This window comes from Parasteatoda tepidariorum, chromosome 1, assembly GCF_043381705.1.
Source record: "Parasteatoda tepidariorum isolate YZ-2023 chromosome 1, CAS_Ptep_4.0, whole genome shotgun sequence".
Lineage (NCBI taxonomy): Eukaryota > Metazoa > Arthropoda > Arachnida > Araneae > Theridiidae > Parasteatoda > Parasteatoda tepidariorum.
The window spans coordinates 55168798-55196713 of NC_092204.1; the positions used below are offsets into that span (position 1 = coordinate 55168798).

General features: G+C 28.8%; 1 protein-coding gene across 1 annotated transcript; it reads right to left on the bottom strand.

Moving 5' to 3' along the window:
- Window positions 1-12606: 12606 nt before the first annotated feature.
- On the bottom strand, window positions 12607-22484 carry LOC107446764 (uncharacterized). The gene is made up of 5 exons (XM_071187204.1): window positions 22306-22484; window positions 19033-19168; window positions 16951-17122; window positions 15129-15233; window positions 12607-12738 (listed from the first exon to the last, which is right to left on the bottom strand). Exons 1-4 carry the CDS (start codon window positions 22314-22316, stop codon window positions 15142-15144), a joined length of 411 nt encoding a protein of 136 aa, XP_071043305.1. The 5' UTR covers window positions 22317-22484; the 3' UTR covers window positions 12607-12738; window positions 15129-15141.
- Between the last annotated feature and the right edge of the window lie 5432 nt (window positions 22485-27916).

A 27916-nucleotide genomic window follows, 5' to 3' on the forward strand; every position in this document is an offset into this window, starting at 1 on the left:
CCGTGACCGTGCGAATCTCAAAATTCAATTAAAGTTTTCTTTGCTTTGCAGTATGCCATTACTTCTGTGAGAAATTAAATTAAATTTGTCTTGGAGAGTTTCCATTCCTTTTTCATGTCTCTTTAAACTAGACATCGTAAAATGTAAACGCTACCAACTGGATGAAATTTCCGTTTACAGCTTTCTCTCTAGAGCTCTCCCTGCATATGATTTTCTTTATGAAAAAATTGCACATGTTTACTTTTGAAGAATGTTAAGCCTTTGCTTGATGTCTAAATCTGGATCTCAAATATAAACAAAAACTGAGATGAAAAGAGTATTTTCGCTCCTTATGTGTTGGTACTTTATATATTTGAATTTTTGATGCCTCTTTCTTTTGCATTTTGCATATATAACAAAATTTATTGTTTAAACAAAAATATTGTTATAATGCTGCCTATACATCTTATTTACAATGTAGCCTATTATATAAGCTTATTTTCGATTGAAAAAAAAGAAGATAAATGATCTCGAGAAGTTTTATTTAATTTTTAGGTCTTTTTGCACACTGCTTAAGCAATTGTTTTTGAAATAAAATACAGCAAATTTAACTCATTATTGTTGTGCGTATTCAAGGAATGCAGTTTAATTTTATTATTGGTGGGGGAAACGAAGATGAAATGTAGAAAATTATTGAAGGTGATAGAAATGTGAGGCTCGTTCACTGTCAGAATTTTCATTCTGAAAATATGGTAAAATAATCGGCAGCTGTTTGTCCATCCAATTTATCGTAAAATTTACGGTAAATAACATTTTTTACTTTTACGGTTAGGAAATCAGTTTCAGTTTGTAAAACCACGAAAACCTTGAATACAAAACTACATGTTTTTTTTAACCATTTATGACTAGCATGGTTTTAAAACCATAAAAATGTATATAACTGGACAGTAGAGCTAAGCTTTTCACTATGTAATGAGCATTGGAGTGTACAGAACACAAATTGGGGAGTGCAGAACATTGAAAATTCTTCATGTGTAAGGAAAAGGAGGAAGTATTTTGGTGTCAATTCTGAACCACCGTGAAACTGACAGATTAGCCATCTCATCTATGATACTTACCGACTGTAAGGAATTAAGTGTTTTCATTAGGTGGGCCTCTTAGTTGCAATACAATTCTGGATTTTTAACCGTATTAGGTGAAAGCAGTTAATAAACTATTTTTCGCACAATTAACCACTGCAATCTTATTTATGTAATCTTATTTATGATTTTTCGACTGTTTTGTCTGAGTATATAAAATAATAATTAAATAAATTGTTATCTAACCATTTTTAAGAGAAATTACTTACAGTGTTTTATTCTGGATTAGGTTATTCTTTTATAACTATTTTCAAAATTATTTATAAAGATTATAAACAGATTGTTCAGCGGACTAAAAAATAATTATGGGACAGTGTTCTACTGCATATCAGCCAGTTCTGTCCCAAATATTCTCACGGTTGCTTAATAGTTTTGTCCATCATTTTCGTAACTGAAAATTAGTCATAGTGTTCGAACCACAATGAAGAGACTATATCGTATGGATTTCGTATATCACGTACTCTTAAAAATTTATCCAAAGTTGAATCTAAAGTTCACTAAGAATTTACTGCCCTCAAATGACGTTTGTTATAGATTATAACTCCGATATTATAATCTGTTTTTCGAATAAAGTACAAATAGCCTTAAAAATAGCTTTTTGATAGCAATGGCATATATGCTATTGAAAGTGGTTTTTAACATTAACTCTGATTACAATATTATACCTTAAATATTATGTTTAGAATCGTGTTAAGTGCTATCCCTATTAGAAATATATGTTTTTACATTTCCCCCATTGCTTAGGTTTGAATTTAAAATTAATGATTTATTATATCCAACAAGATTTGTTGATAAAAATATATAAAAATACTTTAGTAGTTACCGTTAAGAAATAATATCATCAAACAAAGCACTTTTCAGCATTATGACGACATCAATTTTAGCGGCATTAAAAGTTTTGCTTCGTTTTTTTTCTGCTCAAATAATTTTCAGAAATAAAATTTATTTTAATATTTATTTGTAAAACATAGAAGAATAATATTCAAAACTTCAGATGGATTTTTATTGTTAATGGGGGTTTAAAAAAAAGAAACTCTGCATAAAAAGGGAAATGATTTAAAAGTCGTGGTCCTTCTTTATTTCGAATAAAAGCATGCGTTTAAGTCCATTCTTAAATGAGTAACATTTGAGAAAGCAAATCCAAGGACCACGAGCTTTAATTCAAAAATAAGCGTCCATCGGGACTAACATTTCTCGAAAAGACTGGAAAAAAAACATCCAGGTAGAAAATTATGATTTGTTAAGTTATTTTATCTTTTAAAAAAAGTATGGTCAAAACTACCAGAATAGAGGAAATTTTACCGTGTGATGGCTTTACGAACTCAAAAGCACCAAAACACCGAAGCTTTAAAAAATATATAATTAAAAAGATAAAAATATAAATAAAAATATAAATTAAATTTAAAAATTTAAAATAATAAATTATGTGATGGAATTTGGTAAATGTGGTAAAATTTGGTAAATGTGGTAAAATTTGGTAAATGTGGTAAAATTTGGGAGTTTTATCATGATACTTTACAGCTTATCATGAAAACTATTTGACGAACCACGATAAATAATTGATGGGACTGGCGGATATATTATAGAGTAAAAATTATAGGACGTGTTAGAATTGTAAGTTTTTAGTGATGCAAATTTTACTATTGACTCTTTCAACAAGTAAATTTCAAATGTTTCTTAATTTCTGAAAAAATATTAGCTCTAAATCAATATCAGGGTCATTTCATTTCATGATTACAGAGGAATCAAATTGTACTGTAGCTGGGTACGAACGGGTAGCTGAATACACGTTCTCCGCACGGAGTACTTTTAAGTACCACTGTACTACTTATCGAAACGATATCTGAAAAGAATTCGTGTAGAAGAAATGGTTAAATGGTTTACTGTGAAACAATAGTTGATTGGTAATTTTTACAAATAATTAACTTTTTTAATGGCGGGCACTTTCGGTTTTGTCCCATTGACCACAGGAATGCCGGAACTGCTACTCTTTTCTCGTTACCCAGTGGGCAACTGTGGCGAAGCCACGGCTGTGGAGCAACGTCGCCCACGTCACACAACCACAAACCCGTTTATAGGGCTGATCACATTCACGCACTCACATAAAGGAGAAAGGACATAGAACACAGAGAGAGAGAGAGATAGAGAAAGAAACATCCATGCCCTCAGCAGGATTCGAACCCGCGGCCAATGGCTTCGCAGTCAGACATGCTAACCACTCGGTCACCTGGTCGGCTTTTTTAAAAATATAATATCTTTATAAAACTACTCGTGGAAAAAAATAGGATTTAATATCCAAAACAGGCTAGGGTATACTTTGTACTATGTAGATTAAATAAAAAGAGAGAATAAAGGACATTCTGTATTGTACTGAATTCTGTAACTTCATTTGGGCGCTATTCCGGTAGTTTTTTTTTTGCTTCAGTCAAGATTCAATCTGATTAGATTCTAAAATATTAGTGCATGTAATAAAAATTCTATAATATTGATCAAAATACAGAAAAACTATCTACACAAAGATTACAATAAAAGTAATGTATAATATATGCACTATATTGCCTATATGCACCCAAAATGAAAATAAAACATAAATGATATCAATTGTTTTCCTTATTGTTTCTCCGAATTTCGATTTACGAGAAAATAAGTTGTATCTGCAATGCAGCCCTATTACTGCCCAATATAATATCGCATTTGATGCATATTGAGGGAATATTTCTGCCCGATAACGACGGGCATCAACATATTGATGTTCCGTCACGTTTGATTACTAACTTTAAATCAATAAATATAAATTACTTATCCTGATGGGGCTGATACAGCACCTCCATTCGAAAATAGTTTTATGACAGAACATTTTGTAAATTGCTTGCATATCAGTCTTCGCGGAAAAGAGAATCGCTACAATTTTTTATCGCCCGTGATGAAATAAATTGTTTTTGTAGAATATTGATGAAATTGATGCAAAAATTGTTTTACCCGAATACAATACTAATGAATCATGGTTTATGATGGTATACTAGTAATTTATTTTTTCTTTGAATATAGTTTTTAAAAATGCTTCATTTCTATTCTTTTATGATTGAATGCTTGCATAAATATTTCAGAACAGTTATTAACATAATGTTGAGTTGAACTTAATTCTCTTCCCTTAGTATTCTCGAAATTAAGACATTAAAACAATATTATAATTGAAAGATACAATCGTTAAATGAAAACCTTGTTGGCTCATGGAAATAGAGCTCTCTATTTTCATCGAGGTGACCCAGGTTTGATTCCGCTCGATTCGAAGATTTTATCAGAATAATGTGAAACTTTTGATTCGAAATCAATTTTGTCTGCATCATTTAGAAAACAATTTTAACTACATTTTTAATTAACAAAAAGAAACAGTAGAAATCTAAACACACTAGCTATTCGGAAAGTGGTTAAAATTTGACTAGCAATAAATTTCTTTTTGTCTATTGTGAGGCTGTAAATTCTATTTTTAGCAGATAAAACCTTTTAAACTTGTATTCTCATTATAAACATAACTTCAGTGGTTATTTCAGAATTTTTTTCTAAAAGGAAATCGGAAAATTACTGTCAAATGGGTACAATTTATTGCACATCTGGGTCTATGGTAACATCAAAAATCTCGGTAATTTTTACCGAAGCACTTAGGTAATGATTTTGGTAAAATATATCATAATACTTTAGATCATAATACTTTAAAGCAGCGCTCTCTAACCCCGCAGATCTCTGAGAGATTGGAGGGATGTTGATTGTTTATATTTTAGATTGTTTTGATTTAATAATTTTAATTTAATTGTATTTAACCGCTTTCATAACCAATTTTATTTGAAAAAAAAATTCAAAAAATCAACATATTTTTTTACTTTATTAATAAATGCAAGGAACTAAAACAAAGCATAATACACATGTTCTAAGTTTAATTTTTTTTTATGCGTAAAAAATATTTAATTTAACATCAGTTTACTATCCCAAATTATCTCGGGAAAATAAAAAAAGTTAAATATTAGTCTTTGTATATGTTGACATCTTCATAATCTGAAAAAACATCTGTTTACTTTCACTTTCACTCACGAACGCCATTTTTTTTAAAATTCTTCCTTCTGAGTAAATTCATCAACCATCGTATATATCGTACAATTGTACAAAAAACGTCTGCAGTCTCGCAAATAGCACAACTCCCAAACAAAAATTGGCAAACTTCCAATCACAGCAGATTGCTATTATTTTTTGTTTTGCTTCCAGGCGAATAAAAACGTGATAAAACGAAACGCATTGACGAATTCTGCTATGCCCGAGTTTACTCGGGATAATAAATATTTGCAATATAAACATTACCGAATTAACTCGCGATAATCAGGGAAGCGGTTAAAGATCTCTTTGAAATAAAATGCAATTACACGGTGTGGTTTTTGGTAAGGTGTGTCTAAGCTAAGCTCCCGTTTGACCACTCGAATAAAATCGAATAAACCCAATACACCACAGTAGATAAAAAAGTAATGGTTTAAATTTCCTGGGGTGACCAGACACCATTTACAAACGCACTGGCATTGACCCACGGCCCAAAGGTTGGAGTTCACTGCCTTAGAGCATAGCATAAAAACTGTCTATTCGATAAAAATTTACTTTTCAGATTTAAATATTTTTAGTAAATGCATGGTGATTCGAACTATAATTTTGAAAAGCAGAATTTGTGGTAAACAGTTGCCACATGAATGTAAAAATTATCAAATGAATAGTTTAAATACCGTATATTTAGGTTTCTAACTCTAGTATTATGATTTCTTTTTACCGAAAATTTCAAAACCATACTGTACAGTAATTTTGTTAGAACTGTTTTCTTCGAGCAGAATTTTAATTAATGATAGATTCCCTGTAAAATTTAGCGACGAATCCTGTTTGTTTCTGTTAGGAAACGATTGCGAAATATATTTTTATTAGACGCGGAGTTACAGTAAATTTTTAAAAAACCATTTAATAACTATGTTTAATTTTCCGCATGCCTGTAGATAAATTAACTAAATCCCCTAACAAAGATATAAAACAGGACTCCTTTTATCGAACCACTTAAACTAACCAGCCATTTATCATATATTTGTAATACCGGTTTAACTTTTCCCGCAAAAGAAAATAAAGCACTTTCTAAAACTTTCTCTTCATACATTATTTGCGCTGAGGATTAAGATAGCAGCAGAGAAGCCATCATTCTGTCAAAAGTAAACATTAAAGACTTATTTTGTTCAAAGAAAACTTTATCTTTCTTGTGGAAACTCTTAGATAGTTAGATGGAATCTAAATAAAATGTAATTAAATTTTCAGGCAGCTTTACTTTTAAAATACCTCTAAAGATATTTCTAATCCGGATTTGCATGTGTCTGAACTCATTTTATTGAGGTTTGAACCTATCTCAGCTGTAACAACAGCTGGTAAAAATATGTCTTTTAAGCAGATAGGTCTAAAATGTTGCATTAAAGAGAAGTTTTGTTATGGCTCAAAGTTTAGTAATTACAGGAGTTTTACTTGTGCTTGGAACTCAACAAAATTGGAAAGAATAAAAAAAAGAATACCCCCAGAAAAGAAAATGCTTGAAATCTAATCTATTCTATAATTCGCAATTCAATTTTAAATATTTACTCATTAGAATGCTATAGTTCTTTTAGTATTTTTTACACGCTTATTTAATTATCTTTTCTACTATTCAATTTTTAGAATAATATATACATAATAATAATTGTATTTAACAAATTCTTTTAGTAAACAATTATAAAAATGGCAAATAAAAAAATTAGTTACGTTAGATCAAGTAGGAAGAAATAAAAATTAGTAATTCAAAACAACCTTAGTTTAAATCTGCTTAGGACTAATTAAACTGTCAGAAATGTTTTGGAAAATTGAATATTCTTAGTCTTGAATAAAATTGTTAAATGTTGAAATTGAATATATATATACAAAAAAAGTCAAAACAATGAAAATGTTTATTTATGAGATATTTTTGTAGAGAGAGAAAGCTTTAATGTTTCAATGCCTTGTAGAGACCTTCCGCCTTGTTATAATTGAGTAAAAATTATAAATATCAAAACCGAGTTTATAAGAAAATGAAACAAAATAACTTTTCCTCTGGTGTTAGGAGGATCAAAGCAATTCGTAGTTTTCTTTTTATTTACTAGATACATTCACAAATTTATACAAGCTAAAAATGTTTAGGTTATAATTTGGAGTCTAACGAATGTTAATATGAAAGAGACTATCTTACGAAGACTATAATACAATAATTCTTTTTTGAAAATAGTTAACTAAATTGCAGGATGTGAATTTCTTTAATGATAAGAAATCCGAAATTTTTGAGAAGATTACTGCAATGAAAGTTTATATTTCTTTAGAACAACTATTTGTTAAAAATACTGTTAAAACTTACGTATTATTTTTATATAAACATAGTGAAGAAAAATAATGGGAATGATTTTGGAGCTTATCCATAATCTTAATATCAAAATAAATTGCTTAATTAAAGACTTTTCTTCATAAAATAAAAAATAAGGAAACATATAAGGCATTAAAAGTTCAACCGTAAGGTTGTCATTGCAAAGAATTGAATATTTGAATGAATTTAATTTATAAATATTTTAAAAGAATGAACTGTTATTTTAATCAGAATTGACTTGGTTTTTCAAACTCAATTCAAATATTTGAGCTTTCTTTCATTAAATGTTTTTATATTTTAACTTTTTCAAAATTTTTTTTTCTAAAAAAAGTATTAATAACTCATATTTTACATTTTATGAGGTCGAAAACTATATAAGAATAGATACAATTTACAATTGTATAATTAGCGCTGCTCTAAATTTTTACCGCTTTAAATATTTTTAATCATAAAACATATAGTATTTTAATAAGAGCAGTGTAAAACATTTTGGTGTACATTTAACGCCTTTTTGGTATTGACGTAAACTAAACTTTGAGGTAAACTTTTTTACAATGTATGTAGTCACATTCTTTATTTACTTCTTCACTGCTATAATTTATTTATTAAATTTTTCCTTGTTTTGTTTACTCACAACACACATTTTAATGGGCATTAGAATAAATTAATGACTTCATTGAAGAAACATATATTATTTAAAAAACAATCACATTTTCAGTAATATATTTGCACTAATTCTTTAAAAAATTTATCATTTAGTCAAATTTATACAATTTTGTGAACTATAACTACAGCTCTGTACATAAAAAATGAATTCAGTTTACCTCAACACCAAAAATGTTAAAAAAAAAACTATACACCAATTTTTTTATACACTGTACAGTTGAAATTGTTTTAATAGTACAGCTTTTTTTTAAAAATAAAATAATAATTTCTTAACGAAGTCAAAGCAACTTAAATTCAATTCAAGTTATTTAATAATATAATGATGCGATAAAAAACGAAGACAACTATTGCAAACCATAAAAATTCTCGGATATTTTTATTTGTTAAAAATATCTCGTGGCAATCAGACCAAGTTTGTTCTGATTTAACACATATTAACAGAGTTATTAATATTTATGACCAAGTATCTTTTTCAACATAGTGAGCACAATGCAAAAGAATTCTTCTAAAATCTAATCATTAAAGAGAGAAAATAATTCTGGTAAAATTAACGATAAGTATGGTAATGATATTTCTGGTTAATATAGCCATAATTCTGACCAAAACTCTGGTTAATAAAAGAGATATATACGGTTTTTAAACCATTTAATTAGCAATCTTTTTGCTTTAATGGTAATGGAAATTCTCGTTTTCAAAGTTATAGTTCTTATTACCACCCATTTAGTAAAAAATATTAACTGAAAAATACATTTAACCATCACCTAAGGTATGGTGGCGAAAATTACCAAACTTATTCACAATTAGCATAATTTATCACATTTATCATAAAACCATATTTTATTGCTAATTTTAACAAATTCATTACCAAAGCGCTGCTGTAAAAGCTACCGAGCTTCTTGTAGTTCCAATACAAAAACACGGTAAACTTTATATTCTGGGCCATCTTTACAGTTGTAAAAATGTACAGGATATAAATATTTAAAACAAATAAAAATATAATACTTTTTTTACCTTTCTCCAATACGGATTACAAGTTTGTTTCAGAAAAAAACTATTATTATTATTATTTTTAATTTTATCTGAATTTATAACTCGATAAATAAAACTGCAGGCGAGTATTTGAAACATTTATAATTATGAAAACAAAGTGCTTATTATTATAAATGTTACAAATAATTATAATTATTTGTAACCTAATAATAATAATAAATAATTACAATTGTAACTGTGAAAACAATCAATTTTCTGTAACGTTTTGGCTTCTTTTTTCAGGAATGTTTTCCTTTTAATTATTAGTATTTTTTCTATTATTCGCTTTATTGCAATCACCATTTATGAATGAGTTAATTTGTTTCACCTTTTTACTTTTATTTAAACTTTATGAACTTTCACAAATGAAGTTGATAAGTTATTGCTATAGTTTAATTAATATTTCGAGAGTTTTTGAGAACTTTTGTATTGCAGTTTTTTAATAATTTTAGTTTTTACTTCGGTGGTCATATTTATATCTAAAAAAATCCTATACATTTGAATACATATTTTCATATAGATTTAAGGAATTTTGCAAGTTTTATGAAAGATTTCTCAGAAAGACTTGCTATAGATTTGTTTTATTTAAAATTTTATGTGCGTTAAAAAATTTAACAAGCTTTTAGTATACAGGCTACAAATTAGCTTAAGGATGTATTAGCTTCAAAGAATCGATTTTAATATTATATATATTATTTGTTTCAATATATTAATTGTAACTAATATATTATGTTTGTGACTGTTGCTGGTTTGTAGCTGTTATTTAGAGTTTTTTGGTTAAATATTTCAAACTTTGCCAGCGCCTTCTATGGAAATTATGAAAATAGTGCAATTTGTCAGTACAAGACACAGTTTGCGCAAATGACAACCATTTGTGATTAAATGTTTTGAAAGTTATTCCAAACTGCTTTGTTCAGGCTCAAAAATATGCAAGAACTCCATGATTTTAATACTTTCCATTTCCACGATTTTTTCTTTAAATGTGTAAGCTGTTTATCCGAGCAATATTTTCACCAATGCAGTATATAGGAGTGAAAATTTTGCTTCAAGTTTTTATTAAATTGTGAGTTGTGTGGCATCAACATAAAGTGTAACCCTATGTAAAAGCTTTGAAAAAAAAACTTTTATGTTTAAGTTGTTTTATAAACATTAGATTGCATGTTATTTCGATTCAAGCCTTTGCTTACGGTTGATACAATAACTGAACCCGAATTGCTTCATCGGGTTCAGTTATCTTTAACATTTTTCTTATAATAGATAACAAAGCATTAAGTTTTTACTTTTTTTTAATAGTTTCTTAATTGTAATAGACATTAAGTCTTACCTCTTTTAAGTGGACATTATATTAACTTTTACAAACAAATTAATTTCTTTAAAAGTTTAGATATACATGAGCTACAATATATACCACACAGACTTTTTATTCTGTTTAAGTGCTTTAAAAAATAATATTTATAGAAAAAAAAGAGAGGAATTTTTTTTTTAATTTTGAAAAATATGGTTTTGATAAAAACTTGCCCTTATTGTCAAACAATATTATGTTTGACGATCAAAATAAAGAAGCAAAGAAAAATCAAGAAAACAACGGACACCAAACAGTTTTAAATCCCAGAAGAACTTTCGTTTTAAAAATGTGATTCATATAAGATGACAGGTAATATTCTTTGCACTTTATTCTTACTATATTTGTTAAATAGAAAAGAGAACTTTTACGGAAAACATTAATGCATAGGCAAAAAAGTACCATTTTAGTCTCGTACGTTATTGATTTAAGTAGTTGTTCCCTTTAAGTGAACTGATGCAAAACTTTTTTTGCTCTGTGCGATGTATACTATTCTGTCTCTTTTTATTATGATTTTCTTTTAGGCATTCGTTATTTTATATATAAGTGGTGGAAAATATATACAAGATGTTTTTCTCTTAAAGTTTCATTGATTGTGTTTGATAAGCTATTGTTATTTTTAATTAAATATGTTTCTTATATGTAGAGAATTTTTTATATTTCGTAAATTGGGTCTCTTTTTTCCATTTTAAGTGAAAAATAAAACAAAAGATTTGGCGTTTTAGTTCTTTTTTATTAGTTATTAAGTGGATCTTTCAGAATGAAATGAAATTATTTCATGTCATTTTTTTGTTGATTTAAATTACTTTGATGGCAGGATTTGAAACTTAATACATTTTATTTGCAGAGAAAACTCTTTTTTGATATTTTATTTTTAATGCATAACAAATTTTTTTGCACTTAGTTTTTTTGTGTATTTTTACGACAGAAATTTGTTTTCTAATTTAAAATTAATGAATGGAAAAAAAAAAGTTTACGTGGATTGGAAATTTTTTATGAATAACGCAAAAAAAAAAACTTTTTTCCAGAGAAAACAAGACATAAAGTATATAGCACTAAAAGAAAACCGTTTAAAGTGGCAAACATTTGCTTTGCATTTTTTTATATTAAAATTTTTTTAATATAACCATTGTTAGGTTTTTGATAAGCTGGTTAACATTCTTTTAGTTAACTTTTTAACTTTTTAATACATAACGAAATGCAATGTGTAGTGAAAAATATACCTGAATATCATTGCGAAAAAAATTATGGTCAAAACTGCAATAATATGGTAAAATTTACCATATTTCTGCTCCGTATATCCGTAATCTGTACCTTATTTCTGTACCTTATTTCTGTTCCTATCGCATTCTGTGGAACGGTAATTTTTACCAAAGGGCTTTAGCAATGATTTTTTTCAAAATTAATAATAAAATATGGTTCTATAATTATATAATTAGTGATAAAATTTGGTAAATTTAGTAAAATTTAGTTATTTTATTATGATACCTTAGAGCATGGCATAAAAACTATTTATTCGGTTTAATTTACATGGCTATTTTGCTAATATATTTTTTATTAAATGCGTAGTATTAAAAACTATTGCTTGTATAGGCAGAATTTCCTGTAAACTGTTGACTCACGGAAAGAAACATTATCAAATGAATGGATCAAATACCGTATATTTTTATTAACCAGAATTTTGTTGTTTATTTACCAGAAATATCAATATCATGCCGTACTCTAATTTCACCAGTTTTTCTTTCTCTGTGAATTAGATTTAGCCTTTGCAAATAATTTACTAATTTGTCCATTTTCATAGCTATAGAACTATATGTTTAAGATTATAACTATAAAATTGTCTATTTTTTAAACATTCTGTTAATAAATTACTCTATGATGAATTTACTCTATTTAGAAAATGTTTGGATATGTTCATATCCACCAGTACCACTTTAGACTTTACAGCAAAAATGATAACATTATCTCAGTGTTGTATGGCCTAGTGCCGTATATTTAAAAATATACCATGATGGTTAGTTAAATAGTTATTTAATCGGAAATTAACACACAAAGTATTAAATCTCACAAACATTCCAAAATATGAAAGTAAGGTAAAGGTGATTTTATCCTCATTTCTCTCCCGTCATAATCAACTGAGACCCATTTTTCTGTAAAATAAAATTTAATTCAATGGTTTATCAGAAATCCAAAAGGATAGAACATAAAGCAAAAAAAAAAAGTGAACAAGGAACAACTAAAGTAAAGATATGGAAATACTATAGTTTTGGTTCTATATTTAGCAACCATTTCCTTAGTATGTAAAAACCAAAATACGGTGGAAAATCGTGTTGTCCGTAGAAAAGGGAAGAACAATATTCTATTGCAATTGTTCTTGACTTTTCTACTTTCATTTAGAGTTAAGATATTGAGACAGGTTTTTGTTTATAGAACTCAAACTATAATATATCTAGTTCTGCACTTTATTTGTGCTTTATTCGCGAAGTGATTTGCTTTAGTAAATGATATTTAATTTGTAAAGTTAAATTTGTAAGATTAACTAACAATTTATTTTATTTAATGGTAAAAACTTCCTATAATTCTGACCTGTAAGTTGAATTTAAAAGTTGCTGGCACCAAACATTTGAAAGTAAAATAAAACTGATGGAGTTTGTTACCAGAGAACGTCATGGGGAAAAGTTGACGTAAATGAATGTCATGGGAAAAAGGAAAGAGTGACGTAGACAAATCTCAGGAAGTGTCCCGGTTATGCAAGTTTCTAATTATCAAAACTGTTTACAATTTCTAGAAAGAAATTAACAGAAGTGGCCTCCAATTACGGATCAGAGATTCCATTTTGCGATTTTGTAGCACCTAATGAACTGGTTCGGTTGGGGACTAGAAAAGGATGCATCAGATGGATGTAATAGATATCAGACCAACTTAAAAACATTTTCAGAGAAGATATAAGTTTCTCAGTCTTTCAAGGGTATGGATTTCTCAACTACGAGGTTACTGTTTCGAATAAAAAATATATTGTTTTAGCAATGCTAGATTTTAATTTGTCATAAGCGTTTTGAAACGCATATGTTTTAAGGCGTTCAATTAGATTGATTGACTTGCGCGTCAGTTTAGAGCTAAATACTCCGATTGTTCCGTAGTGTCAGTACTGTAAATGCTTTTGCAGTCCACATATGTTAAGAAGCAAAGTTGTCTTATAAACTGTTAAACAGATTTTAGTCATTTAGAGTTTCTGGCTTTTATTTAAAAAAGTAAGTAAATTCCTTATAATTAAATATTTTAATGGAATATTTATGCCGAGATAGCCTGGTTAACAAGGCGTTGGGCCCATGTCCAAGACATCATAAGTTCGAACCTCGCCTCTCAGAAACTTCACGTGTAGTAAATGGTGATAGGTGCACGTTAAATCTGTCGGGTCCAAAGTCCCCATAGCAAAGTTTCTTTCTTTTTCTACCTCTGTGGGTAATGAATTGGAGATTGATCACTCTTCCGCTTAAGTCAGAATTACGATCTGTGAATGAATGTATGTATGAAAGAGACAGTTCTTTAAAACTAGCTGTGACGCGTGTTTGTGACTTCAATCATATTTTTGGTCATAGATAATGGCGCCACTGAAAAACAAGAAGCTAGCACTCTGCCTTAAATTTGCTTGATTTCACCAAGCAGGTTTCATAGCATTGGCAGGTGGCATTAGAAAAGACAACAACAGAGAATATTTTGTGCAACCTAGTTTGTTCACTGTTGCAAAAACTATACACATCTTAAATATTTTTGATTTTTTGTGTGTTATTAGAAATGTATGTAAGAAGATGAAAAATCAAAGAAAAAACATCATTTTCTGCTCACTTATGCACTTTTATAATGATGCGTGTAAGATATAATTATGATGAAATTCAAGACTTTTGGAACATTGGTAGATGTGTTTAAAAATCTTCTCTTCTAAAAGGATCACAGTTTTCCTATTTCAAAGCTCGTTATTAGTCTGGGTGCTGTGGTATTTACACCAAAACTAAGAGGAGCTATTTCCTCTCATCGTGAACTTCGCCTGTCTTTCTCTGATCTCAGACTGATCTAGGAGCTTACTTAAAACTCTTCGTTGATCAGAAAGTTTTATCCTGAAGTTTCATTAAACGAAATTGACGTCTGCATGACATATCTGGGCAATCGAAAAATTATGTTCGCTGGGAAAAGGGGTAACTATCGTAGTTCAAAGTGCCTATTATGACCTCATTACATAGTAGGCTACAGCGTTTATCAAAGAGAAAAATTTATACCCCCTTTACCCTTAAACCAATTGTCAAAATTTTAGCGAAAATTACATAAAAAAGCAACCACATTTACCAATGTTTTTCATTTTCATGTCTTGCTAATTTTTTATTTTTATTTCTATAAAAAAGTTTAATTATTTTTTCTTTTTTAATAACATTTATAAGCAGCTACTTCCTTAAACCATCTATTACTTTAAAACTATGAAATAATCGATGAATATTCAATGATATATAAACGCAAATCATTTGCAAAAGTGTACAATTATACTCACATTGATAAAGTGATTAAGCTCTGTTATATTTCTCATAAATTTCAATAAAGTGCTTGTAAATATCTTTTGTTAATAGACTTGAGCCATAGATGCAAATGAGGATACCTAGTGAGATAGATGAAATAATTTAATTAAATTTGATTGTTCTATCAATAACCTATATGTTTTAACGTTTTTAATGGATACTTTAAAGTATTATTAATTAATAAAGCGGTATAGCGTGCATAAAAAGAATAAATAAAAAATCTAATGAGTGACGTCGCGTAACAAGAATATGATTGAGTCGAAAAGCAACTGTACTGTAACTGGTCAACTCGTGACAAACGAAATAGGGCTACAGATAAACATGGTAGAATGATTCTGAGGAAAACAATGCATTGCAACTAACTTAAAATTTTTTTGATAGGAAGTGAAATCGCAGATGACAAACCACGTTCGGGTTAATCATTGACAAACGTAATGATTAACGACACTAATCCATTCCAGACCGTGAGAAATTGGAAATACACGAGATTGGTAATGATGATGTTAGTGGTGACATCATTCCAAGGTTTGAGTTGGTGCAAGGCCTGAACTATTTATGATGTACTAATAAAAGACGTGTGACATCTGTGCTTCGTTCGATTGGGACTTTCCTGACTCATTCGAAAATTGAAACACAAGTGCAGTCGAACACTGAGTGAAGAAATCTGTAAAAATTGCTTGCGTGATAAATGCATTTTTGTTAAATGAATGAGAATTCTGGTTACTAACGCCAACATGTACGGTATTTAAATCACCTAATTGGTATTTTTTCTTTTGAAACGGAAATGATTTTTCGGAAATTCTGTTTTTAAAAATTATAATTCTTATTATCCCTACAGTTAGTAAAAAATTCAATAGTAAACATTAAATTTAACAGAAAAAATTCTTTTCGCGCCATGCTCTAAAGAATCACGATATAAAATAACAAGATTGCCAATATCGCGGTAGAATAACAAAATTCTCTATAAAATAAAAAGAAATCAACAACGAACCACGTTTACTTAATAGAAGTTATCAGACTGAACATTTTTTCGTTGTCTTATATAATATTAGAATTGTTAAATATATTTACTATCAAATATTTCGACAAAATTACTAAATTCACAATCAAATAGCATATCAGATTTTATTTTTAATTTTAACTATACTACCAGCTTGTTATAGTAAAAATTGAAATCCTAAGAGACAGAAAACATGGTACATTTTTTATCACATTCAAGTAAATTTGATCATAGTGTTTACTTTGTTTGGTGTGTGGTGTGCTATTCGTTTTGTAAGTATATTGTTGTTTATAAATTGTCGCACTTGTATATTTTGTATTGTATTGTCAGACATGTATAATATGATTTTTTTGCATTCAGTTTAGTTATATCTCATAGATTTCATCATATTTGCCCAAAACTAAGTTTGGAAGTGGAAAACATTTTGGTTTATATTTTGACTAAGAGATAAAACAATCAGTGATAATTTGCGGCAGGATGACATCACAAACTTAAATTTCTTATCATATTGTCAGAGTCTAACATAATTATGACAGAATTTATCACTGTACTGCATTTATTGACAATTTTTTAAACACCAGCACGTCTGTCCGTCTATTAAAGTATTAATTTGGTCAAATTTTAAAATAAACTTGAATTTATAGATACTTTGTGCTTTCCTTGAGCTAATTTGTCGAAGTTTATACCCGATATAACAAAGATATTTTTAGAAATGAAAATTACTTTGATTTCTTTTTTAATATAGCTTCAAAAACCTAATCAGTATAATGTAGCAAATAATGATGCTGGGTACTAACCTTGATCCAGTTGCACTATAAGACAGGACTCATCAACTTTTCTTCCTAATATAGCCTCCTTTTCAACTTTTACAAAAGTGAATTTATCGCCTCTCAAAACTATGCCATATGAATAGAGCATTGTGGGATTAATAAATGCTCTCTTCAACATCTCCACTTCTTCTGTACTAACCTATAAAAGCACACAAAGTACAATTACATTTGTGGTGCATTGATTTGGTGGCCAATTTATAGAACACTGAGGAAAACCACTTCGGATCAAATTACCGTAAAAGATACTGGTACTCAGAGGGAGGGGCGGCACTTTTGCAGTAAAATCCATTTTTATTGAAACATGCGACTGAACAAAAAATCTGATATACCCCAATTTTTAGAGTAATAATTACGATAAAATCACTGAAAATCTCGTAAATATTACAGTAAGAAGTGATGTATAATATTTTACAGTAAGAATGGATTTTACGGTAAATATATATATATATATATTCAGGGGGGTAGCATTTCAGGGAGGGTAGCTTCTCTTCACTCTAAGGCTCACATAATAGACCGAAGAAAAAGAAGACTCCCATTCTCTCACCGACCAGAGTCAAAACCTGTCAAAGACAAAGTGCTAGGGGAGTTAAAAGTGATATGAGTGTATTATTGGTCACTTTTTATTTAATGGTATGACATGTCTGTGGTTGTTTTTTCTTTCGCAATTCTTGGGTGTACAAGGCAGAGCACTAAAAGACAAAACGCAGAACACTTACATTTTTGACTTACAATGTATTTCTTTATGTTCCTTTCGTTTTTAGCGTGATTGAGAAGCATGATTCGCAAATATAAATCAGTACAACGAGATGCAATATCAGAATAGCTCTTCTGCTACTTATGGATACGATTTTTACAAGATCAACTAAGATCAATTTTTGGATGATCATTTTTTGGCTAAAGAAACTCATCTTTCAAAGCATTAAGAGTAACATTTTCAACAATAAACTGAATGAATTTTTTTTATAGTACAAAGGATCCTGCAGTAGAAATAAAGGGCAGTCAGATTGACCTCATTCCTCCTTGAAACTATGAAATTCACCCCTAGTTGGAAACCATTGCCTTAGAACAACTATTGACTTGTTCTTTCCGCTTCTAGCACAATGACAAAATTTTACGAACTAGATACAAATTCAATATAATTCATTCAATATTACTGAAACATAAAGGTTAATGCTTCTTTGGGCTATCATGAAAATTTATGATACGAAATATGATATAATTTATGATATGATTTCGCACAAAAACAGTACCATTTAGCCAAGCTCTATCTATCATGTTCTGCTTAGATTCCTGATTTATTGAAAGTATTTTAAGTAATATATCCTAGAAAATATCTTTTCTTAACATCAACTGAAAAAACTCATGGAATGAAATCGGACACTCGAAAATAAGTTGGATTGTATCACATTGAAGCTTTTTAATATCCCTATAAAATAATGTGAACAGTTTCTTCAAAAAACTAAAAAAACTGGAAGTAAAGTTTCCAAAAAAATAATCGAAAACTCACCTAATCACATTTAAAAAAAAAATTACTTGTGTTTGTGAATATCTAAGAGGGATGTTTATTTTAAGAATATTAATCTGAAGAAATAAATAAGTTAGTTTTCAAATATTCGTATAAAAACTTTATTACCAGTTTTTTTAGTTTCATGAGGACGCTGGTCAGCTCATTCTAAAACATAACAATAATCGTTTTTGGATTTTGCTTACCTAGCGTATTTTGCCTGCAGTTCAAATGTAGTATGGGTATCAACGAAATCAAATTTTAACAGATTAAATAAATTAAAATATTATATAACATACGATATTTTAATTTATTACAAGTAAAAAGAAATGAATGATGACCTATTTATAATCGAAGAAAATCGTCTGGTGCCTTTACTTCAGATTTAACTATTATTTTCTAAATTTTGCAAAGGAAATATTTTGCTTTGTTCGTTGAGAAATAGCTATAATTTCATTGATATGTTATTTTTTATTAATTTTTTTAGGAATACTCCTGATTTGAGTTACTCCTGGCCTTGAAATACTCTAGGAATACTCTCATACCTCCTGCCCTTCCGTTGGGTGACTACCCAAACACTTTCCATCTTCTTTAGAGTAAATAGCGACATAATCACATTCCGCACGTTTTGGATGGTGAGAGAGATCTCGAGAGAAATTATCACATTGCTTTCTGCTCCAACTATATCAAAATAAAATATCAATCAGTCAACAACTATTTTTAAGGCTTAGTAATCTTCGACTCTATCAACATATAAAAGTATGTTTTTTTTCCGATTTATATATTTTTGTTTCATAACTGTTGTGAGTTTGCTACAGCTGTTCTTGAGATTTAGGTAAATTTTTGTTCATCAGCAACCTGCGTCTACATGATCGGTATGAAATTTGCTCAAAATGTTAATTTAATGTAAATCCACAATTATCTAATTCTAAAAAGAGTTTGTGATTTTGATTCAAAATTTTTTTTTTTTGAAAAAACTCGCTTCCACTAAGCATCGCTTAGGCACAAAAATATGAAATAATTGAGATAAATTCATAAATTTTAATAAATTAAATGTAAATAGGGATTTGTAATATTTTTTTTCGAGAAAATAAATTTTTTATCAATATTTAAAACATTTGCTTGTTTTAACACTCGAAAAATTCTTATGATGAAAATAGCACACACCGAGGTTTTCAGGTGTGAGGCATTTGAACTGGCTTTTATATTTCATTTGCAAAATAGCTTTCGAAATTACCAATGAAAAAAAGACACTGAATAATAAGATTTTTAAGAAGAAAGAGTTATTCTAAATACCCCGTTTTAGGGATTTTTAACATAGACAGAGGTATCAACAATATGGGAAGTATTAGCCCAATTATGTATCAAGCAAAAATTTTAGGTCCTTATTTTTTTTTTTTTGGTCATATCTTTATAATTAATTGTATGAATCAAAACATTTTTTGCACTTATTCATAAAACTAGTGTCTTAATAATGATTTCAAGTAAATTTAATTGCTATAAATAATTTATTTTTCCTTAGTGTAATATGATAGATGTATTAATGTAATTTTAAAGCATAAAAGCCAAAATTCGAATTTTTTAATAGTTTCGGTGAAAAAATGTAGAGTAAGACTTTTTTTATGCAATCCCCAAGTTTGGACAACCACCCGTTCTAAGAAGTTGATAAGTTTTCTCCCGTGGTACTAACTGTATATTTAACAATTTTATTATGCAAGTGTTATAATAATTTAGTGTCATCAATCAACCAAAATGCAAAAAAGTAGCTTGAGGCAATAAACTTTTTAAATGAATTTTTTAGTGATTATAATCATTAACGAAATTCCAAATGTTATAACATTTAGCTTTTCTATGTGATTAAAATATATCATATCGTAATTGAATATTTTTTCCTGTTTTCCCAAAATTAACTTGAGTTAATTTTTGGGAAACGGAAAAAAAACTTCAGATCTGTGTAACAATTAATTAATTAGCAGTTGACAATTAAATTTGCTAAATCTCGAAATTGATAACTCTGTTTATTACGTTTTGTGCCAGATGCTGTCACGTCGTAACAATTTTAGGAAAATTTGTTTCATTTTCATCTGTCAAAAGCAAACCTTTCAAAAGTGGTTTTTAGAGCTCATTTTCCAAAAAAAAAAAAAGCCGCTGTTTAAGTACCTTACACTTCAGGTAAAGCTATATACTATACTTCCGTAAAACATTTTAAGAATTATGTGGGTTTTTGAGCTGAAAAATGGTTTAAATATTTTAGTAGTTGTTAAATCTTTTAAAAATTGTCAATTTGGCGAGATTTTTTCACTTAGATGAAAATTCCTAAAATTTAAGAATAATTTTCATGTTTCAAAATTTTTATGATCTAAAGAAGTGAAATGTTACAGTATTTTTAAAATATTTACAAATTTGATAACTAACATATGTATTTTTTACAAAACTTCATACTGACACTCCATGCCTGTTTCATAAGTTAAGGAGTTAGTGCTGATTTAAGATAGGCAGAAATTGACTTTACAGACATAAATAATTGTTGCAAATTTGCAAGTTTATAACAGTTGCATAAATAGGATATCATTCGCTAAATAGCATTATTTCATGTGATAGCAGAGTCCTTAAAAACCAGTTTTAAGGATTTTCTTCGAAGCTTACTCGCCAAGAAAAATATACAAATAAGTGAAATAGATAAATTGAACAAAAAAATAAAATAAATAAATTGAATAAATAATAGAATAAATAAATAAAAATAATGTTTTTTTTCGGCTACCCGAGTTCAAGCAAAAAGTCACTAAAAAATGTGGACCGCAGCCAAATTTGTTCAATTTTTTTTATTTTCATTATTTTTCAAATGCATAAAATTAAATGAATTAAAAAAATAAAGAAAATAAAAAAAAATAAAAAAAAAATGCAGGTGCACTTCTTTGCACCCGGCTAACCGAAGAGTACAAAATAAAAAAAATAATGTAATTTGATTGTAAGCATGGAAAAATTTTGCTTCGGAAAATGAAATAAAATAAAAAAATAAAGAAAAAAACTTGATCGGCAGCTATTTTACAAAATGGATAGCTATTTCAAAATTTTTTAAAAACAAAATATATTTGTCTTAAAAATTTGCCAACCTGGCAAAATATTTTTATCCAGAAAAAAATTATTAGAATTAAAAAATAATACTTAATTTTTACATGTTCCGATAATTCCAAAAAATGCAACAAATCAACAACTGTTTAAACATGAAAAAAGTCTCAAATACTCTTATTTAAAAAAAAACTGAGATTTTTATTCGTATTGATGTATTGAACCATAAAAATGTTTTTGCATAGACTGCGCAAACTAGAAAATATAAAATCTTATATAATTGTTATAAACATATTTCAAGAATTTACAACAGTTTTAAGGGTATCATATTATTCGTTAAAAAATTATTTTTCCTACGACGAAAGAGTCTTCAAAGAACAGCTTAAGAAAGTTCAAGACATTTTTAATTTTTAACCTAAATATTTATGTCAAGGATTGACTTAGATATAGTTTTACTATAAAGTTAATGAAATGTTTTTTTTCAAAGGAAATTGATTGAAATAGACCGGCATTTCACATATTTGAATTACTGCTGATTGTTAGTAATAAAGAATCAGCAATGAATTGACTCCAAACGACACATTACCTTCTTTTAAACTTTCTGATTCGATTCATCTACAGAAACTTTCCTACATTTTCTTATTTATACGATGAAAACTTATTTTATAGTACTAAAATATATCCTCTATTTTAATTTCATCAACCTCAGTCATTATAACATTGTTAATTTGTTTATTAAAAATACTTACTTTTTCCCCATTTATTTATTATGGATCTTCTAACTAAATGTATTTTGTTGATGAGAAACAACAAGAAATTTTCTACTAAAAATTGTGATTTAGGAAATATTTTTATCTGCTAAGAAATCGTTTAAATTTAATTAGTTATATTTTATTTACTGAAATCTGAAATTATAAATATCTTTTTTTCATTTTGTTAGATACATAACAAACTAGAAAGTATGCTTAAACTACCCTTATTTGTGCGATTTTTGAGAAGTGACAAGTTCAGAAACAGAGATATAGGTTTAAATCTTTTACATTTTTATTAGTAGAAAATTAAGAAGAGTTTCAGTTTATTGTGCCACAAATCAATCACGCGATTTAGACGAAGGTGCTGATCTGTTTGTTTAATATAACATAAACAAATTCTTGTGAATTTGAATCCAATTGGGTATACTATAGCCAACGTCACAGATCGTGTTATTCCTACTAAATTTAACTAGTAAACAGCATTTTCTGCGAACCTGATTTCTAGCAACAAGTAAACGCATGAAGTGTCTTGTTATAAGTCGCTACTCGCCAGGTTGGAATTGTATTAGTCTAGTTCCTTTGGAAATAATTTATATCACCCCCTGAATTTACCAATTNTTTATGAATTTAGTAAACATTTTTAAAACTCAGTTTATTAATTAAACTAAAAGGTAAATGTTATTCCTAGTAAGTGGAAGTAGTTGTGCTTTTTTCATATTATACCCAATTAAGGTTGATCCAAGAATACCGACATTTTTGGTGCATCATTGGTAAAATCCATTTTCATCGTAAAATATTTCATTGTCATTCTTACTGTAATATTTATTTTATTAGTGTGATTCAGTGGTTTCAAAAGACCTTCCAGGAAAAATGAACCTTATGGTAAAGAATACCGGCACCTTGAGTGCTGGTATTTTTCACCCTAAATTGATCCGGATTTTTTACAGTGTATAGGAAAATAAGGCGAAGTCATAAGTTAGCAGCAAAACAAATATATATATATATAAAAAATTCACATTATTCTTCTTTTATCGACTTCGGATCAACCAAAGGGATGTTTCCCAGACCACAGCCAATAGGCAATTATGCAGTTCTAGTGTGGCGTAAGTAAAATACCTACCTTTTAATCATATTTGCTTTTTTCCCTCATGTTTTTCAGGAAAATGTTTGTAAAGAAAAACAGCTGTCAGCAAAAAAGTCGAAGTTGAAATAAATAGGTGTGATAATTCCTATTACTTATAAATGCCTTTTTACAGTTAATATTTATTCTTCTCTTTTGTTTACAAAGGAAAACTTTATACAAAACAATTATTAAAAGTAATAATATTTCCTTATTTTCGGGCGAAGTAGAAAATTCTGAAAATTCACAGACAAATTATGAATTGAAACATTAACATTGAACATTAACATTTAAACATTTAACATTGTCAAGGCACTACATGCAAGACACATTAAGAACAGGCAAAGTATGAAATAATATTATTTCGAACGTTTACTTTTCATGATTATAATATATTAATATTCTCAGAGCATATTTCCAAGTTCCAAGTTGACTGATTGACTAAATAGAACCCATTTTAATTTTTGATATGCACATACAAGTTTTTTTTCTCCAATTTTTTCTCTTTCTATTTGGATGTTTGCAGCATTTGCAAAACTGTAATGGTTGCATACCTTGAAGAAATTACATTTTTGTGCATAATTTCGCAAGGAAAATAACAGAGCTTTATAAAAGGGAGTATCATATTATTTATATCCTTTTTTATAAGTGCTATTTAATCATAATTTACATGATTGTGAAAGTTTATTGTTTCATTATCCTCTATTACCGTTGGATAGAGGTGGTGGGACAACATGCGTCAAAAGGGAATCGCACAAGGGTATCGCACAATCTTTGTATATTTCATATTCCTTTTTATCATTTTGAACAATAAGAAATATTGAAAAAAAAAACGTAGCTAGCAGGTTTTTAAGGAAGTATTTTTTTAAAACAAATTACACGTATTATTAAAAAGCTGCATAAAATATTATGATTTTTAAGAACCATTTTAACTCCCGATGTAAAAACGAAGGAACATAAATGAAACACGATAAATTTATTATTATTATTAGTTTGTATTTAAAATTTGAAACATATTACAAACGTTTTATGCAATACTTTACAAATCTTGGAGCCATAAGATTTAGATAGATAAAACTATCTAAATCAATCGATACGGTAATAAATTCATCAATTTCCTTTAAATCGATTATGTTTTATTTGAAAACATTTGATTAATTTTGATTATATTCAGTTAGATTATATTTGGTTTGATTATATAAATTCCATTAGGCAACTAATTATCTTCTCCTCATAAGTCGAGTAAAAATTCAAGTTTCTTAATAAAATAAGCGTACTTTGTTGACTACATTTATTTTCAATAAAGAGGAGGACAGAGTTTAACAATTGCAATTTATTTTTAAGATTACGTTTATTTTCTGTGAAATAATATCTTTCATTAAAATATATTTGTCAAACATGCTTTAGTTTTTAAGATAAATGGAAGAATGAAACAAAAAAAAAAAATAATTCTTCGACAAAAAAATGTTTTTTCGTATAAATTGAAAACAACATATGTTTCTGTCATTTTCTCCCTCTGTCTTTTTTTCTACACCTTCTTGAGCACTAAGAATGCTCACCTATGTAAAAAAAAGCTTTTTTTCTTTCTTATTTCCACCTTTTTGCACTTCAATAAGTTTTTCATTCTTATTATATTTGAAGAGAAAGCATTACGTTATCAAAACATTGTTGCATATCTATGTTTTTATGTAGGAAACAATTCACGATACAAAAAAAAATTTTAGAGTGTAGTTGTGCAGCATTTTTCGAAATATGAAATAAGTGAATTTAAAAAAATTAGATGTTTGGAATATATGACGTGGAAGTAACGTGCAATGGAAACGCTGTTTTATGTAAATTGGTTGTTTGCGGATTGTGATCTTAATTCGGTTAAACAGATAATATATTAGTCTTAATTTCAGGAATCGTTGTTGATTTTTTTTATGATTTTACAGACCTAGAATAATTCTTATTCTTTTAAATGCAATAAAAAGAATTTGAACATTTATTAAATTTTTATTTTTAAACTTTATTTATTTCACTTTCTATTTCTTGTATTCCTATTGAGAAATATTTTTTATATTTTTATAAATTATTTAACTGCAAATAATAATACGTTCTTTATACGTATTATTTTGGTATTAAAAAGTTTCTTTTCAATAATAAGGTTTCTGCTGTTAGTACCAATTGAAAAAATGGGTGTTGCTCTTGATTTTTCATGTACGCACGCTTTTCCACTAGATCAACTTTATCGACTAGATCAACTTCAATCTCATAATCAAAAATAAAGAGTTGTAAGAGTCATAAAAAGTCAGATTAATAAAAGCATTGAAAAAGGCAGTAGAAGATAACGATAAAGCAGACGATAATTTTGAAACTTCTTTTCCTAATTACTATCTTACAAACTTAGAGTTAATAAGAAATAATCAAGCAACTTAAATATGCAAAATACGTTCTTAACGTCACGTCATTTCATTACTATCCTTCCAATGAGAACCTCATTTGAAAGTGTCGAGAAATTTAGATGGACCTTTAATAGATCTCTCAACATGTGATGTCTAGTTGGAAACAGTTTATTTAAACGGTTCGTCAGAAAACGTAACCTTTTTCATATTAACATTTGAAGTAGCCAATTTTGGAATGGCTGATAGTGCGCCGACTGTAGGCATTGAACTGAAAAAGAGGCGTCCAATGAGAACCTCATTTGAACGTGTCGAGAAATTTGAATGGAACTTTAATAGATCTCCCAACACGCGATGTCCTGTTGGAAACAGTCTACTTAAACGGTTAGTCAGAAAACGTATCCTTTTTCATCCTATCATTTGAAGTTGCCAATCTACGAATGACTGATATTGCGCCGACTGTAGGCATTGAACTAAAGAAGAGGCGCCAAGTGAACTAGGGAGATTCTATTCATTCCTACAAAAGTACATTGGAACAAGTCAACAAAGGCAAGAACTAGCGGAAGATGGCAGAGGAAGTCTGGCTGATTGAAAGTAATCGGAGTGTGGGAGAGTCACGTACAAGGGAAAGTGATCAGCAACAGAGTAACTAGTATAGGGATTGCTATGCCCTATTTTAATCTAATTCATCCTGAAATTAGTGCATGCTATTTCGCATCATTAGTTTGCCGACTTTTCTATGCCGCATGGTTTCAAATGATTTATAGAGATGCTTCCGGATCTTCCATTCATCGATAATGTGAAATAATACTTACTTCTTGAAACCACTGAAAAATGTCTTTCATATGGAAGTAGAAATGGAGGACAAACTGCGTCGGTTCGTACGAGAACATATGAAGTTGTGTCAAGATCTTTTGTCACAAAAATGGGAGATTTACCCTGTCGTGAAGGTGGAGCAGGCCTATTTTACTAGAAATATTTTCGTAGTTGACCGGCAAAAGTAGAAACGTCTGTAGATAATTGTGTTTCAATTAAAAAAATCACTAGGTAATCTTGAGCTGTGGTAGCTCAAGGGATAGAGCACACGCCTCCCAATGAGGTGACCCAGGTTCGATCCCAGGGATAGCTGGTCGATTTGAATTCCGCACCCGGCTCGCATCGACCACAGGGCTCACGTAAAATATCCTCAGTGGTAGATGGATTATGGGTCAGAGTCCACTTGATGTCAGGTTAACGGTGGAAGGTTTTCGTGGTTTTCTACTCCATGTAACGCAAATGCTTGTTAGTTCCATCGAAAAGTCCTCCATGAAGGCCAATTTCTCCTAACACATGATCCAGGAGTTCCTTTGTCTTCTGGATTGGTTTCAGAATTATTAGGTTTGGAGTGTTCCGGCAAAGTCCTAGGAGGCATTTATTGAAAACATTAAAATTTACAAAGCAAGTTTGGTGTATGGCATCAGAAAAACATTTCAAAGCCATCTAGGGAAATTCTCCATAAAATTTATACATAGAAAAATCCTTCAGAAAAAAGTTTATATCTGGTTAAAAGACCCTTGTAAAATTAAAATGCAGATTACAGGTCGAGTTGCAAAAGTGTGAAGCAATTATCGAGTAACAAAAATGTGGTCCAAACATTTAAAGGTTACAGATCTATAAATTTGAGTGACATAGAGGTACTACATCGCAGAAACTGGCAATGTGAATTGAATATAACAATGAAATAAATATTAATGAAATACAAGACGTTTAAATTGTAAAACAGTAAAACCTAAAGACTAGTAAAAGGAGTCAAATTTAAAACATCAAAGTGATTAAAAATGAAGTAATAGCCTCCAATAAGAATCAATAAAAGGAAGTTGTGAACTTTAAAGGGATTTTAAATAACTCCAAAAAATCAATGAAATTTAAAGTTAAGACAATTTGAAAAGGTCAAGGTAATTAAAACCAGTAAGTAAACTTTTATAAAAAGTAATAAAACGATCCAAGTAAAATCGAAATAGTTTAAAATTAAAGCGTAAAAAAGCAATCTAAAGGAGTATTTAAAATTAAGTAGAAGTGGTAATAAAAATTTAGGAGTAAAATCAGGTTTATGAAAGTTGACACACTA

Excerpts from the sequence above, each read along its gene's own strand:
- LOC107446764 (XM_071187204.1), bottom strand. Across the intron at positions 17,123-19,032 it reads ACCCAACGGAAGGGCAGGAG|GTTAGTACAGAAGAAGTGGA; the intron begins GTATGAGAGTAT and ends GTGCTTTTATAG. Across the intron at positions 15,234-16,950 it reads TATAGTGCAACTGGATCAAG|GTATCCTCATTTGCATCTAT; the intron begins GTTAGTACCCAG and ends CTATCTCACTAG.